General features: G+C 18.2%; 2 protein-coding genes across 2 annotated transcripts; one reads left to right on the top strand and one right to left on the bottom strand.

Moving 5' to 3' along the window:
• Positions 1 to 2,060: 2,060 nt before the first annotated feature.
• On the top strand, positions 2,061 to 2,844 carry MKS88_000399 (uncharacterized protein; the record flags this gene model as incomplete). The annotated part of the gene is made up of 2 exons (XM_067215003.1): positions 2,061 to 2,144; positions 2,278 to 2,844. 2 exons carry the CDS (start codon positions 2,061 to 2,063, stop codon positions 2,842 to 2,844), a joined length of 651 nt encoding a protein of 216 aa, XP_067075639.1.
• Positions 2,845 to 11,458: 8,614 nt separating this feature from the next.
• On the bottom strand, positions 11,459 to 12,327 carry MKS88_000400 (uncharacterized protein; the record flags this gene model as incomplete). The annotated part of the gene is made up of 2 exons (XM_067215014.1): positions 11,459 to 12,115; positions 12,241 to 12,327. 2 exons carry the CDS (start codon positions 12,325 to 12,327, stop codon positions 11,459 to 11,461), a joined length of 744 nt encoding a protein of 247 aa, XP_067075640.1.
• Positions 12,328 to 19,662: the final 7,335 nt, after the last annotated feature.

A 19,662-nucleotide genomic window follows, 5' to 3' on the forward strand; every position in this document is an offset into this window, starting at 1 on the left:
AAACTATATAATTAATTTCTAATAATTAAACCTAAAAAATAAAATTTTGTATATAAACTATACTGGTAATGGAATTACATTAAGCTAAGTTTTATCCATATTAAAGATATATTATATGAGAACCAAATCAAGTAATAGCTAATCACAACGAAATTTAAATATCAATTTTTGGTATTACTAAATGAACTGTATACTACATATAAATATATCACAAAACTATAAATTTAAACATATTTTAAATAATTAACTTTATAACTGGAAAATATGAAAAAAACAAATTCCTTTATATCAATTTTATTGTTTTTAAAAAATAAAAATTCATTATGCATATTATAAATACAATGGCTAATTATAATTTAGAAAAAATTCAAAATTTTCTAAACATAAATATTATAAATATATTTGTTATCGAATTTTAATAATAAATGTTATTTCAATTAAACTTTTTTATGTACTTATTCACATTATACCTTACATTTTTTATTCAATAAAAGTATTTTAATATTATTATAATATTTATTACATACTTTATAAATAATGAAATAACATATAGAAAACTGATTTATATATATCAAATATTATTTAATTAATAATCCAAATATGAAAATAATTTATTTTTTTACTAACGTATACATATATATATAAATGAATAAAACAAATGTTTATGGTAACATATAATTTATTATAAACGCAATAAATGTATAAAAGAGAATTCAACTTATTATTAATACTTATCATAGCAAAATATTTAATAAATAGGAAATGCATTAATAATATTTTAAGAAATATAAGTAAATAACAGTATATATATGAAATATAGAACTATTTGATAAAAATTTAACACTATATTTAAAAATAATGTACACAATTTTAATTAATTATTATTTACTGTAGATAATTATGATTGATTTTTTTTTAATATATAATTTAAATGATTTATATAATTAATCTCAGCAAAGCCATTTTTTTATCCTTATATATATATATTCTTATTATATAAGGTAAAATAGGAAATAATTTTATATAAATTTATCATTAAAGTAACATTAATTATGCGCTTAAATTTTAACATATTTAACAAATAAATTTGTTTTTTTGTCTTATATTTCTTTTTTTTTAATCACACGAATTTTAAAATAAAATATATATTTGTTGAAATTTGTAATGTAAACGATTTTTCTAATACTATATAAGAAAAAATTCTAAATTAATATTAAAGGTACATAATGCTCTTACAACATAATAAAATTATTTTGTCTTAAATTATATTAAAAAATATAATATTAACTTATTTTACATAATTTTCTAATAAAAGTTACCTAGAATAAAAATATAATATATCATTTTTAAACTCTTGAAATTTTTCTCATAAAATACATAATAATGTTAATTTGATATATTCCAAATGTGTTATTATTAAATAAATTTTAACTCTTATTTTTATTATTATAGATATTTTTTTTTTATTATAATTAATGTACTTATTGAAAATTATTTTAAAAAAATTTTTTTCACATGATATAACCTTAGATGATTCTAAAATATTTTTCATTACATTAATTATAACATAGGAATTTAAAATAATATCTATTCAAAGTCAAATTTATATCTGTTATATCACGTAATTTTATTATTTTTTGTCTTATTCTAATATTTTAATATCCAAATTTACAAAATATTGCATTAATATGCGTAGAAAATACATAAATATAAATATATTTTTTAAAATAGGATGTTTACAGCATGTACAAATGCAACGATTATATAAAAAATATATCATTTCTACAATAATATTTTATTAATTTTCGTTTTAACAATAATATATTTACATATAAAATTTACTTAGATATTTTTATTTAATATAATTTTTCTTTTATTCTATTTAATACATGTCCTAATTGACATTAATTAAAGAAAACTAAAAAATTTTTAATTTTACGAAGTGACAAAAAAATATAGGAAAATTATAAAATAGATTTTACTGAATATCACTAATAAATTATATCTGCTCAAATTATATTACCACAAATAATTAAATATCAATAAATAAATTTGACAAAATGAGACAAACAAATAAATGCTTCTCCTTTATTAAAGTTTTCTCATTTACACTATTAATATGGATATGCCATAATAACTATGAGGTATAATAATAATTGTAATCCATAACTTCTCTACATGTTTTATTATATTTCATTTTTATTTTTAATCTAATATTATATCATTATAGAATTACTAATATTTTTTTAAATATTAAATATTTAACCTAATTTTTAGCCAACTAACTCTGGCATATCATGCAATAAGAAATTAAACTTAAATAATACATCAACTCTAAGGACTAGAAGATTATTAATGGGGGAGAAATATGAAATTCACCCACAAAAAAATTTTCACTTATATCAGAAGATTCAAGGAAATCTTCAAGACCAATATAATTCATTAAAATTTAAGGATAATTTTGAAAATTCCGATGATTCATTATTTTCCGATGATTATCTAGAAAGAGAATATGGTGAATTAAAAGAACCATTTGGAACAAAAATATATAATTCAAAAAAAAAAAATTCATTATCTAAACATTTAAAGAAATTAGATGCAACCTACGAAAGAGTAATAGAAAGACTATTAGGTATTGATTATGAAGAATCAAATAAATTTTCATGTAAATCTAAAGAAAATTTTATTGTAACGTTGCTTAAGGCTTTTGCTCCAATTTTATTAACCTTTTTCTTGTTATTAATGTGTATCAGTTATAATTGGAACTCCGGTTTCTTTATATCATTTCTATTATGGATATTCTCACTGATTTATATATGCGTTAAAGTAAAAAAAAAAATTTGAGTAAGCTATCAATAAAAAAGTCAGTTATTTAAGAAAATTTTGAAACTTTTATTACAGTCATATCTACATAATTATTCTTATAGATATTTAAATTGAATGCATATATTTTAATACACATGAAAATTTATACGTTTAATAATATAACATCATACATATATATATATATATATATATATATATATATATAAATCCCCATTGTATATGTAATATAAAAATTATATTCATCTATTATCTAAAAAATTCGTTTAATATTATTCTTGTTTCCCCTAAAGTATATATATCATTTATGTGCTTAGTATATGTTCATATAATTAACTGTGTTATAAATACTATAAGAAAATGTAAATTTTTAAAATATTACCTCTTTTTTTTATTGTTATTATTTTTTCGATTTACAAATGTCCTAATGTCGCCTATATGTTTGTGCTTTAGTTATTTCATGAAGTAAAATTTTTTCCATTTCTTTTTTCAGGCTTATAATTCATTGTATTTTTGTTGATTTTTGCATTTATATAGTGATATATAAGTAAATTTATAAAGATATAAGGTTATGGGTTTTTATAATTTTCCTCTTTACTTGATTTCATTTAGTAACCAAGTATATATGTACATTACGTAATAATTAGTATAATCTTTCTGAGAATAAAAGCATACTAAAACTTAAAGTATTTCAATTAAATATAAAATTAATTTTATAATTTTCATAATTCAAGAAAACTATATGAAGAAATTTTAAGTTTTCGGTTTATATATTTTGATCTTAAAACAAATGAATATAGAAGGGAACTACTTCCTTTTAATCATAAAAACAAATATTTTATCATATTCATTTATTAAGTATATATATTTATATGAACTAATTATTTCGTTTAATTTATCCTGTTATTATATGTTTCCTAAATTCCTTTTTTTCCTTATGCTCCACAAAAATATGAAATATTAACGCAGAATAAAGTTAATAAGATGCTATATATATTTTTTATGAATAACATTTTTTTTATGTATATAAAGGTATATTCTCAATCGGTCTTTTCCAATCATACGTATAAATAGTGATTTATTAATAATAATAACAAATTTTTCATTTTTATTTATTCTTTTATTGCTTTATATATATATATATATATGTGTGTGTGTGCATGTGTGTTTGTGTATAAACAGCGTATACATATTCATGTAAAAGGGTTATTTATCTTTTTTTCTTATTCAGTATATTTTCCGTAATATATTTCATCTATAATAATGACCCACATAAATTTTTTAGCTGTATTACTATATTTACACCTTTTTAACTCTAACATTGTAAAACCTTATTTTAAATAAGAAAACTCATATGGATGGTATATATAATATTTTATAAACTATGGAAAGAACAAAAGTAAGAAAAAAAATAAAACATTTTAAGATTTAGAGACAATCTTTATAAAAATTATATTATAATATATATTATAAAAAAATATATATCACATACTTAATGAAAAATCTTAAGTTCTTATAAGTTAGCAGATATTCTCATTAACGCAGTTTACTTATAAAATTTTAACCCATTATCTGTTATCTCTATCTGTATTTATTTGAATTATTTATGCATTCATACAATTAAAGAATCGCATTTAAATATATATTTTCTTAGTAAAGAATTTTATTTCCCCCATAATAAATATATTATCATATATAAAACATATTAAATATATATTCTGACAACACTAAAGTATTTCTCTTCGATTAGATACCTTATATTAAAATATATTTAATAAATCACTGAATTTATTAGAATAGTTAAAGTATTATTATGATGAAAATATGTTGAATATGTCATATTTTATGTTGTCACTTAATATTTTGCAAAAATATATAAACAAATAAATAAAAAAATGTTCTTATAGCTTTTTCCATTTTTTCTTTTTAACTTATTGTTATTTTCTACTATTTGTATGAAATCAAAGAAATAAACGTTAAATATGAAGAAGCGTATATATTAAAAAGTATACAATTGATAAGTTTCAACATTATTTTAAAACCAAAAGAAAATGAGAAAAAAATATTATTATTTTATAGAAATTTTAAATGTTATATATATTTATTTGTTTATATTCAATTATAATTCGTAAATTCATTCTTATTATGTTATATTAATAAAAAAATTTCAGTGACTCTCTTTTTACTTTTTAAATAGAATTAATAAAGTTTATCTAAAAGTTTTTTCTTTATTTCTATTCTTCCTTTTTGTAATTACAATATTATAATTCAGTTTTTTGTACTTTGCTAATCAGATTATCTGTTATTATTATTTTTTTTTTTATATTATTTTTTAAATTATATGTATACATATATATACTTACAAAATATAGTAATAATAGATCTATTTGATAAAATATAAAATTTATTTTGTTACATAATTATTTTCTACTGTTACATATGCCATAAAATTTTGTAGATTATAAACTTTCATTTACTAATTTGTATTAAATAAAAACTTTAATAAAATAATTATTTTTACTATTAAAACAAAATCTTTAATGCAGTAATAATATATATAATAAAAGTAAAGATTATACTTTTCAGATCTAATTATATTAATTATTATGAGCAGGTAATACAATACCAACTGAAATATATATGAATCTTTTTACTATAATATCCTTGTAATACGTAAAACAAATATATTATCATATAATAATAATATATTATTAAGAAAATAATTAGTTTTAGTTATTAATATTAACATTATCTATGTTTCAACAATTTTGAATAAATCGTATTATTTAGTTATTCTCATTTTATATAATCAACAATAAATATAGTTCTTTTAAAGTATATTAGTTTAATATAAATAAGGCTCTTTTCAAAAAATGATTATATTCTTTATCATATAAGATATATATAAATTATATATTGAAATAATTTATATTGCATATTACAATCATAGTAAATATATATGTTTTCTTTTGTTTTTCACACAGAATAGGAGCACAAAATATTTTTTTTAATTTACTTCTAATATCTTAAAACAGTGTGAGTATATTAATAAAATATTGTCTATGAAAAATTATAAAATATTAAAAAACATAAACCTATAAATGTATTTATGAATTAATATAAAAGTCACTATATCAAAACATTAATGCGTGGATTAACAGTGTTTATTCTCACAACTATTCTATATTATTAAATGACACATATATATAAACATTAAAAGAAGACATATTAATGTTATAAATAAAAAAAATAAAATAATAAACAAAAAATATACATCGTAAAATAATTCCTAAAAATCATTTTAACAATTATAATAACTATGCAACTATATTGACTTCTACAATATTCATCAAGAAAACGACAATTCGTTTCATATATGTAATAATAATAAAAACATGTTGTTTTTTTTTTTATTTATTACACTTCTTAGTTTTTTTTAAAAATATACTTAATTAAAAGTTAAATATATTTATATAATTAATATATAATAATACCTTTAATTATATATTATATTAAATATATACAAGCTTAATATATTTTCCAAAATATAATAAAAAAAAATAAATAATTTATTATTGTTTCTCAATATTCTTGAATCATCTTTTATTGTATATTATAACTAATATTATGTAAAATAGAAATAAACAAAAAATCAGAGGAATATGCAAAAAGGTTAATATTATGATACTATATTTCACAATTATTTTACTATTTTTATAAAGTATAATATGTATCACAAACATATTTTCTAATAGTATTTATATCATTTAACTTATAATGATATATTTTATTTCATATATTAATCTATACTATTCTTACACTACATACATTAAATAATTGCAAACACATGTTCTATTAAAGGATTTAGGGCAATTATAAAAAATTTTTTCTTTTAATGTTAACTTATAATTACAGTCAATTTATAGTAAGATCTAATTTATTGTGTATATATTCATATTTTCATTATAAATTTGTATATTTTATTATATCACATGTGATAAAGTATAACATAAAACTTTAACTTCATTATGTGTTAGTATGGAAAGAATTAATTAATTATTTTACAATTATGCGATATTGTATATATTTCGAATAATATATTTATATGCAAATGCATTTTTTTATTTCGAAGAAGTACATTTTTAATATAACAAGAGAATACATATTATCATATAGTATATTTATATATTTGTTAAATTCCTTCGTCATTTATATAAATTTTAATCCCAGTAATAATAACGATAGTGAATTTTATAAGGGACGCTTATATTGTTATAACGTATAATAAAAATTAATGGAAATAATTTGAAAGATATTATCTGAACCCTAAAAGAAAATAATTATTTAAAAAAAGAAAAATCTATACTTTTTAAAGATATTGTATTTATGTATTTACCGTATTTTAAAAGATTAAATGACATTCCTAAATATATATTCCAATATAATATGTAATTCATACGATTAAGTACAAAAATTAATTTATTTTCCTATGCAACATTTCAATAAAATTATATAATCCCTGAATGAAAGAAATAGGAAAACATATTTTCTCTGTAAAATTTATTAATTGACATAATATAATCCTGTTTTATAAATTAACACATTTACAGTTAAAATATTTTTCTTTTAAACTATACAAAGTGTACTAATTTTACTATAATTCAAAAATTAAACGGAAAATATTATGGAATTTTTTTTTAAATTCTATATATGAAAATAGAACACACACGACATACAAACATATTATTAATCTTTTTTTCACATAACTATTATCTAGATATGAATTTAATTTTTGTTATTCAATGCACTTATATTAGAATATAACGCCATTCAAGAGTTTATGTAAGAATACATATTTTATCGTTTTATTATAATTAATTTACACATATGGTATTTCAGAAATTCGCTCTCGTATAAATGAAATAAGTAATTTTTTTTTAAGAAATCACGATATTGTGCAGTTATTCACTATAACTTTTTTTTTCATTTTTATGATAATTCCGTGAAATTATTTCTTACTTATAAAATGGATTTAAATTTGGACAACAAAGATTATACATAAAATAATAACACATGGTGTGTAACAACTTGTTCAAGTAGTATAGGTGATAATAGTGGTCAACCTTTTAACTGCAAAGATAAAATGGTTAATAAGCACACAACTCATATAAATAATAATTATTGTTCTAGTGTTTACATTATATATAAATACATAATTTACCTGCTAAGTGAGCGTACATATTCTAAAAATGATAATTTGTTTATTTTATATAAACAAAATTCATCAAGTCATGATGAAGAATGTGTGAATGAAATAAAAGTAATTGTTCCTGATATTTTTAAAAATCTTAAAGGTTTACACAATGTATATAAAGGTTAAGGCAAATTTATTGATTATAAGATTTATATAAATCTAATAATTGTGAGCATGCTACAAGATGTTATTTCTTTTATATTAAACATTACGTGGAAAGTGACGAAAATAATTGTAAGGAATTTTGTGATCAGTTAAAGAATTTTAAGAATGCTTATGATAAACAAATGAACAAAGTAAATATTGTCCTAATGTGCCAAAAACCTCAGAACCTAAAAAAAATTATATATTTGTTTCCAGTTAAGTAACAGCTTCCTTTTTACTAACGAATTTTACCTTATTACTTTTATATAAGGTTAATAAAAATTATACATAATAATGAGAATACTGTACCATAATTCGCTTAATTCGTATAATTCATTTAAAAAAAAAAAAATAAAATGAAATAATATTTTTTAGTATTATGTACGCATTCTTTTTCCTCCATATAATTTATTCCAGTGAAAATTTCTTTACTTGAATGTTTATAAAGAGAAAAAATAAACGAATCTAACATGAAGAAGAAACAAGAGAATCTTTACAAAACACACATAAAATAGTAATGAGGAATCTTAAAAAACTTCATAATATTAGCTATCATCCTTAATGAGTTGCATAATACAAACATTACGGTTTATATTATTTGCATTAGAAAATATAATACTCGTGGGTATTAAAGTTACATATAAGTGGAAATTTATTAACAAATCAGACAAACTATAATTAATAAACTGAATATATATTTTTAAATGTTATTTACATAAAAGTATAATTAAAATAAACACTACTGTAAAAACCATTAGCAGCTACATTCACTTATACATGATATTTTATTTAAAATTCAAAACAAGAAATGTTTAAACTTATATATATAGTACAAAAGTACTAAATAAATGCTGATTTACTTACAAAGCAATATGAAGTAAAGATTAATTCATAAGAATTAAAAAATTAAGAAGAAAAGAGGAAACAAAAACATTAAAAACAGCACCAATAGTATTATTAAATAAATAGTAAAAAAAAAAACATTAACATATAAACATTATTCAAAAAATACGAATATATCTATTTTGTTTACAACTAAATTTGACTTAAATTTTTATTATTATTTATACCTTTTCAATTAAACAGAAGTAAAAATTAAACACAATATAGAAAAATTTTAGCATTTCTCTCTTTAATAGATAGATATTGTATGTGACACTGTAATAAAGACATATATACATTCCTATAAGAAAGATTAATTCTTCTGTTCCACAAATTTAAATAGGAACTCTACTAACTATTAGTTAATAATTCATAAGTATGCTCTTGTGTAGCCTTATTCTAATTTATTTTTGTTCTATTAAGACACTAATACATATATAAAATTAGTTTATGATTATAAAATTTTCACCGATTTTATTATAATAGCAATAAGAAGTATTTGCACTTCTATATTTTATTTTTATATATTTTAAACAAAAAGAAAAATGAAACAAATATTCCGGTTTATATAATGGAAAGTAACAAGATAATATGAAGAGAATCAAAAAAATTGAAAGGGAGATTTTTCTTTCTTTACTTTTATGATAAAATTCCACTTTTATAGTTTCCATGGAGCTCATTATATGCGTATTCCTCTATATATAAGATTTTTATAAATGAGGATTCCCATTTTTCTTCGTGCAAAATTTTCAGGTGATTTTCAAATTCGTTAATTAGATATTTCACAATGTCTAATTATTTTAACTATGGTCTATAACTATTTTTAGTCTTGTTTTTTACTATATATCTGAATCGTTCATATTAATTTATAAACGATGTTTTTTGTATTATACTTGATATCACATCCAAAATAATAAAACAAAAAATCTGCATTATTGAAATTAATGCAGACTGCCAAAACATTGGCAATTTCACACAAAAAGAAAAAATGCTGAAATTTCTATAATGAGTTAAGCAATTTTATTTTTCATAACGATTTATTAATTGTAATCATAAATTTAGTAGAAATAAAAGTGCTAATTATACAGTTCTTATTACCAATAAATATACACTATTTAGTTTGTTATGTTATTTTAAGCATTATTTTTAATTTTTTCTCAATGATTTATTAAACTGTAAACATATATATATATATATATATTATGTACTGAATAATGATATACATGAAAAAAAAGATTATACAAATAATAAATTACCATTTTCTTACTAATTTATTCATGTAAAATCAACTTAAATTGTTCTAAAGGAATTAATCTATAAAAATTATTTACATAGTTTATCTACGAATATAACATTCTTTTAAAATTTTATTTTTTATAAAACAACTATTACGGTAATAAAAAAGTTGCTTTCATTTTTATTTTAAATATAGAACATTTAAAAAACAAATTTTTTTACAAATTATAAACATATTTTTAAAATTCTTGGTATTTTTCTACTAACTATTCTTTTCTTATATGTATGTTAATAAAAATACACTTCAGTTAGTTAAATCTTTCAAATTCATTATTTTCTTTTTAAAATAGAATTAGCTTTATATTCAACGCTATATATATAAACAAATGAAATATAATAACAAGTATAAAATTAAAATATTAACCATAAACTATAAACTCATAAACCAATTTACAAAGGATATTGTTTTATTATATATTCATAATTTCATATTTATAACATACAAAAAACATATAAATACTATTAAAAATGTTCTTAAAAATAAATATACATATATTTATCCTAAGGTTTATTCTGTAGAATAAATATTAAGTTTTCTTTTAGTTTTTAAAAAAAAAAATATATAGATATAACAAAATACTCTGAATTCCTCTTATTATGTACTAAACAAGATACGTTTATTTCAAATTGTAAACGAATAACAGTCATTTCTTATTTTACGGAGCAAATAATAAATTAGTATAGGAAAAAGATAAAAATTTAATTCAAACAATTATTTAAATCTACAAATATAAAATGATAAATAATATCAAAAATAATTATATAAATTGTTCATTTATATATTCATTTTAAGGCACATAATTTTTAAAAAAATAATGTTAAACACAGAAATCTATATATATAACATAGTAATGTTATAAGGTAAATAAATAATTTAAGATAAAAATTTTAAAACATTAAAACTTCAAATTCACTAAAATGTTGAAGAGCTACATTCTTGCTGTTACGTATCAAAAATGATAGCCATATTCACGTAAATTTATGAAATCTTAGAAACCATATATTTTTCATTTTTTTAAGTATTTCATTTAGAAGATTATATATCTTGACTTTTATAATTTATTTAGTCAAAATATCATAATTAGATTTATTTATTTTACTTTTTATATGTACCAACTTATTATATTTTACTGATTTCCTCAGGTTATAAAAAAAGGCTGGTAAAACTGTAAGAGTTAATAATGAAACAAATATTATACTTACTGTGGGTACATCCCAACATTTTTCAGTTAATACTTTAAAATAACGCAAAAAAATATATTTTTGTTCAAATACATAAATTAATATTCCAGCTAATAGAAGGAAGGTAAGTAAAATAAAATTTAACTTACGTTTATGACATGATTTCATCCTTAAATTCATAAAATCAGCATTTCTAATATCTTTAATTATTCTTATGTAATATTTTTTGTTCAACGTCTTTTTATCAAAATAAGAATCAGCTTCAGAAAAATCACAAGTTTTACTTTTCCTAATTTGTTCATTGTTTCCTCCATTATTTAATGAATATTCAACTAGTTTACTTTTTCTTTCATTTACATTTTCACTACAAGTTTCTCCTTTTTTTTCGTACTTTTCATTATATGGTGACTGTCTTTTGAATCGTACAACATCTGAATATTTATTTCGTTCATATTTTGCTAGTAATCGATAGGCTCTTTTATTTAATTTACTACCAAATATGTAGTTCTGGTCCAAAAACTTGATAAATATAATCTAAAAAACAAAATAAATATTTATTATTTAAAAAATAAATAATTCCATACTAATTAACAGTATTAATTAAAATAAAAAAATGAATATATGAATAAATAAAACATTCTTAAATAATATTATATTACCACATCATTACTAAAATAGTATATCCACGATAAAAATACAAACATATAAATTTTAATGTATAATATTGTTTTATTTTTTTGTTCCATGATGTATATATTAAATATCCTAATATATTCAGTTTGGAAAAGTTAACAATAATATAATATATCACCAATTAAGAAAGAAACTATATTTTAATTATTTTTTATTGTTGCTTATATCTTAGTAAATATGCATTAATTAATATATATGCATAATGCATTTTACAGTATACATTAAGTATGATATTGTCAAAAATATATTACTAAATTATAACCATAATTATATCTATAGAAAACTAATTGTAAAACAATTTAAATAGACTTAATCAAGATTAATCTATGAATATAAACTAATAGTTTAATAGTAGAAAAATTAATTAATAATTTATTATTCTTTCAGAAAAAAATAAATCAAAAAAAAAATTATATTGCAATATTCAAAAAAATTTGGTTTATTTAAAATATTGAATGTATAAAATGTGGAGAGTATATACTACTACACATTAAAATATAATTATTAATTTTTGCGATTTCTTCTTAATAGTACTAATATATAAAAAATATTTTTTATAAAAAACTGTTCTTATAATTTAATATTTCTAATTATAAAAGTAAACTAAAAAACTAATATTTAAAGAAAGAATACTTCCATGATAAAAATTAAAAATTATTCTATTATAATTAAATAAGAATTTATTCATAAAACATAATACATTGATTAAGATTTTGTTTTTATTATATTACGTAAAATATGAAAATTTCTGTATTTTAGAAAGTATGATCAATATTAAAGCTTTATTTATCTACCATAAATTTACAATATTATAAATTTCATATATTTGTCATGCATATTATAATTACTAAATAATAGATTTACAAATTTAGTATCTTTTCACATTCTATACATATAAATAAATATTTATATTCACAAATGCAATAACAAGGAATTATATATATTAAAATTTTTGAATATAAACTATTTGTATTAGTAATTGCCGCGAAAACATTTGGATTGATATACACTTAAAAAAATATTATATACAATATTTTTTTTAAATAATATAATACAATATCAATAAGTAATATTAAAATTATGTATTCATTAATTCTTTTGAAGAGAATTTTATAAATAAATTTTAATATTTTTTATTGTTTTATAAGCTTGTATTGTATATAGCATATATTTAAAAAAAAACAAAATATAATAAACATGTAATTTAAATGAATCTGTGATTTTACGCAAAAAATATATGTAGAAACAAGAATATAGTATATTATAATATTTTTATTTTTTATAATATATTAACTGACAATTAATAAATTTATTAAAATATCCCTTATTAATTTTTTTCAGGAAAATCGCATATATTAAAAAGAAAAAAGAAAGTCATTAAATATAAAACAATATTTGAATTAAAAAAATTATAGCACATAAACCAGAATAATTATATTTTTATTCCATTACATATTGAGTCATTTTCTCTACATAAATATACTTATACAGTATTCTCTGGAACTTCTGTTATCAGCTTGTCGCATAGTTTGATTCTTTTAATTATCCCTTTCAAAATTTTTAATGTTTTCATAAAATAAAATAGGCGTTTATGAATCTTACCTTTTCATTCCAATTTATTTAATTTCTTTTAATTTATCTACCTATATCATAATGGTATTCGTTTTTTTATATATTCGTATTAATCATTTAAACGTTTTACTTTTACTTATAAATGTAATATAACTTTTAGTTCAATTTTTTGCAAGTAAGCTTTTATATTGATCTTTTTTATTATTTTAATTTTTCACATGATTAAAATAATGACAATATATGCTAATTTTTTTCAAATTAATATTTTACTTAATAAATAATAAAAATATATTAAATGTGTTTTATTAAAATTTTATTAATAATTTTTATTTACCAGTAATAGATTAATTTCCCTATTACAGGTTTATGATATATTGTAACTACACTTATTAGTAATTAATTTATTAATTCATGCGTGTAAAATTATATTTTTTTTTAATTAATGAACTAATTGTAGAATCTTATCATTTTTATAATTTCTACTTTTTTCATAATAATATATTATTTAGATATATAATACCCCTTATTGATATTTTTTTTTAGATAATTCATAATTATACAAGAATGCATTAATAATATTTATTTATACATTTTTAATCAAGTTCATATAACATAAGGGTTAAATAATAATAGAAGAAGAATTTTATATTATTCTTCTAAGTATGATTATTGCAAAATTACACATTTCTTAAAAAATATCATTTATTAATACACATTTATAAATTATAATATTTTGTATTACACAATTCATTCATATATGTACGATTACTTCCTTATTTCCGATAGTACATATATAAATTAATCTACATATTATGAGAGCAATTCTTCATATATTATACATACAACATAACTTTCTCCTTTAATTATGATATTGCTTTAAAATCTTCTTAATATTCATTATATTAACATTTGAACTCTGTAAATAATTTTAAAAAGAATACATAAACTTTCATTTGAATGCACTTTTTCCTAATAATGTTTAATTACCATTATATAAAATTTTAAATTTATAATGTGTACGATATATTAACAAACAATTATTAATTCATTATTGAATACATCTGTTTTATTGTATTAATTAGAAAATATTTTTATAAATTTTATACTCCTTTTTACTTTTTAACATACAAACTTGTAATATATATATAATTTTTACTTCTCAAATGTATATTAATTTCAATTTATTGATTTGTTCTATAGGTTCTTGATATCTTCCTATTAATGTATTGATCCTAAGTTTTGTTATTCTTTTATTATTATTTTACTATTAATTTAATTTAAATCTATTTTTTGTTCTACATTATAATTCTATTCTAAATTATATTTTATTAAATATATTTTGCGCATGCAAAAAATTTAACTTTTTTATTACAATATTTTAATTTGTACCTCTTTTATCTCTTTAATTCAATAACTTTTTCGTTGATATATTTATAATATTGAATTAAAAATTTTAAATATTCTTTATTTTATGTTCTTTTTTCTTTCATTTTTTTTTTTTTTTTTTTGTTTTTTATTGAATAGAATTTTATGTATAATCATATTTGTATATATTAAATATTGTAGTTATCAGTCTTTAGATATTCTATAGGCCATAATCCAGAGGTATAACATTCACTACAATAGTTTATATTTAATAATATTTATCTAAATTTTGTATATCCATAAGATAAAAAATGCTTAAATAACACATTTTTATGATCTTCATTAACATTATTATAGATATTTTTTTCATTTAAGCTTTCTTATAGGATGAGGCCTCAGAGTGAGTTAATAAATACATAAATGAAAAATGTCCTATATAATTAATACATTTAATTTATAATTGTAACATTTTAAGAGAAGAAATTATATAATTTAATGTATTAATATTTAAAATTCAATTTATTTTTATATTATATAAAAGAAAGTATATAAAAAATATTCCAATAATCGTAGAAACATTTAAGTGAGCAACTTAAAACGTATCACATGTTAACATGTTACATGTATCTAATGAAATAGTATAATTATTATTAACCACAACTAATGTTATACACTTTTCACTTACTTTTAAAAGATATTATTACAAAATAATGGATATATTTAAGTTTGATTATCTTTTTAAGTTCATTATTAAATTCGTTAAAGTGAGAACATTTTAATTTTGGATATGTTAAATCAGGGTAATATATTTAATAACACTTAAAAAAGTCCTTATCAATATATTCACAAGTGTCAAAATTATATTATATATACCTCTCATATGTATAGTTCTTATATAATTTATTAATAAAAATAATATATTGAAAGTGCATTATCATTTAATTATGCATAGCTTTAGCTTTAATTTCCAATAAAATTGAAACATTAAAAATAATTATGTAAATCTTTCTCTTCTCTACATTATCCAGGATAAACCATAATAACAACATTGTGCAATACTTAAATTTTTTAAATTAACACTGTTCACTACATAAAAAATATTATTAGTAACACCTCTATCACTGTCATTATTCCTATGAGTATTTAACTTTTTACTTACCTTATCATAGATCCACTATTGTGAACAATAATAAAGTATGTTCTATCTTTTTATTATTACCACTAATTTAATTAATTTCTTTGATAAAGTTTTACAAATATTTTTTACTCCATTATCATATAATGAATTGCACTAACCTTTTATATAGCTTATAATTTCCTTAGAAACTAATTATTTATATTTTTTTATGGGTTTATATTCCTTTTAACGTACTATCAAGAAAATTAAACAGGTATAATAAAATATATAAATACATGCTTTCATTCATTAATGAATTTTTTATTGCACTTAAGTATATATATAACAGATAAACAAAGAACTATTTATAATTTCTAAAAACGATATCAGTTTTTCCTATGCATTTCCCCCTAAAAATACCATTATATTACAAATTATGTTAATTAAATCGATGGCAACACTTGTGACAGCATAATATCTGCATATCAAATATAACGACATATATTTTGTATATATATTGTGTATGTCTTTATATTTATTATAAGAACTAACTAAATATTTATGAGTGCTAAGAGATCATTAATTTTCCTTCAATAATATATTATAGTAGTTATTTCATTCTTGACAAAATAAGTATTATTAATAATGAAAAAAATTAAATGAATACCAGAAGTGTAATATCGATATAAAGTGAATCATAATACGACAAACTGTAACTTTTTAAATAATTAATTTATAAACATTCTATATGGAACTATTAATAATACGTAATAAATCAAGTGTTACTTATGTAATATAATTATAAACCATACTTTGTGTTAAAATATTTATCTAATAATCTTATTTATCTATCTTAAAAAGTGATGTTATCGATATCTATCATAATACAGTAATATTATTGTCTATTTTATTTAGAACTAATAACTATCCCCTGAATTTTAAATGCATAGATTATTAATTCTACAATTTTCTTTTAAAATTAATAAAACTTTACATGCCTTTATTATTATTTCAGACTTAAAGCTTACTAATAAATTTAAAGTCCAAATTATTTAAAAAAAAACACTGTAAAAAAATAAAAATAATAAAAAAAATATAAATACTATTTAATTATATAAATTATAAAAACAAAAAATATCTTATAACATTTGAAATTAATTTGAATTGAAATATAAGCTAATATTGCCTTAAAAAGTTGCAAAAAGGAGTATGTACTTCTCACTAAAAAAACATAACAAAATAACGATATTACTAAATTCATTAGATAATAATATAAAAAAACTAAATAACAATTAAAAAGATCAATATATGTAAAAAAAAAATATAATATAATGTGTATTGTCGCCAATTAAATGGTGACATCATCCCATGAACAAAAGCATTCAAATCGTTGTTTAAGTTTGAATGATATATCTCCCCAAAAAAAAATATATATTTAAAGGAACATATATCATGTTATCCCAAAAAAAAAAATTAGATATCATTAACAGTTATAATTTTTATGACTTAAATATACATTAATACTTATTTTTTTTTTTTTTTTAAGTCAATAATATAGATATCATAAGACAATTCACGCTATAAATTATGTTAAAAAATAAAAAGAACAAAAAAAAAATCATATTTTAGCAGTAAAAATAATACATAAATTACACTTGAACAGAAAAATAAAAAGCGAAAACATTAAAAAATTAATTCCTAGAACATAACAAAATATAATATATTGAAAAAAAATATAATATAAAGTGTTATTATATAAATATATAAACGTTTAATATATTTATCCATTCTCATTTTAAATTATCCTATAAATTGTCTTCAATAAAAAAATTAATAAATTTAATTCTTTTTATTCGAAGATAACAAAATAATAAGAGCACATTGATATATTTATTATAATTTTAAACTTTTTCTCCAATAAGTTACGATTACACTTTCAAAAAGCCATAGTAAATAAAATTTGATATATGTATTATATTAGAGCGTACACAGATAAATCAGAAAAATAAAAATTGGGTAATTTTACATTTTTCACTATTTGTTCTATAACAATATAAAAAGGTATGTTCTTACCTTTGACTATCTATATAAAAACATTATATTAATCTGTAGATATATTATATATACATATTTTCACATACATTCATTAAAATTCACACATAATAAAAAATCATATGACATTTATTAGATAAATTAATAATTTATTACATATCAAAATAAAATTTTTTGTTAATGTGATTTATTAAAAAGTGGGTATTCTACTTTTACTATTAATTCATAAGTATATTTGAATCATTTTTTATTCGTTACAATTAAAAATGTTTTAAAATTTTATGTTAAAATAATATAATAAAAACAATTGCATAACACCAATGTTCACTTTATTTGTGAAAAATAAACAAAATGAAATAAATAAAGATAAAAGAACAAATAAATTATTTTAATAGTATACATATTTACCATATAAAACATAAAATATAAAATTATATATTTCACATATATATATACAACTTTAAAATAATAAATATCCTCTTTGCTGAAAAACTTAAAGTCCCGTATAAAGAAAATAACCATTATAATTTTCTTAATTACTTATCATACTTTTCTTACCATTAGGACATTTGTCATTTTGTGTAGCAAATTAACAAAAATATATATGCATACGAATTATACTAATGCTTTTAATAAGCATATTGTAAGCATAGTTTTTTTCATATACTATGGTTACCATTGATGTATTTTAATGTTAAAACAAAAATATTTAAATTACCTTATTTACTTTAATCTTTCCCTTTTCTTACCTTTCATTCATTTTTTCTTAATAACCACTTTTTTACTTAATATCACGGTTGTCATTAATGTGTTTCCATTTATTTATACTTCATATATTTGTTTTTGCAAAATATATTTTCATATATATATCAAAATGAAAATCTGAAATATTTATGAAATGTTTACAAAAATATAGTGTCTTTATTTTCACTCTAAAAACATGAAATTCATTTTTTTTTTTCAGTTTACACATAATAATTTTTTTTCTACTACAATAATATATTATTTAACTAATACCTATTAACATGTAAAAGATGACTGTGAGGTTTTTTATATATGTCAATTATATTTTATTAATATTTCATTAAAATATATTTTATTATAAAGCAAAATATTTGAATATATGAATGAGAATAAACTTATTAAAGAATAAAAATTCAAAGATTATATACTTTCCATAAGAATAAAGTGATTAAATACCATTTATACCATGTCTTTTCCTTGTTGCTTATATGCTTGTGTTCATTTAGAAGTATATATAAACATTTAAATTTATTAATTT

This window comes from Plasmodium brasilianum, chromosome 1 (assembly GCF_023973825.1).
Source record: "Plasmodium brasilianum strain Bolivian I chromosome 1, whole genome shotgun sequence".
NCBI lineage: Eukaryota > Apicomplexa > Aconoidasida > Haemosporida > Plasmodiidae > Plasmodium > Plasmodium brasilianum.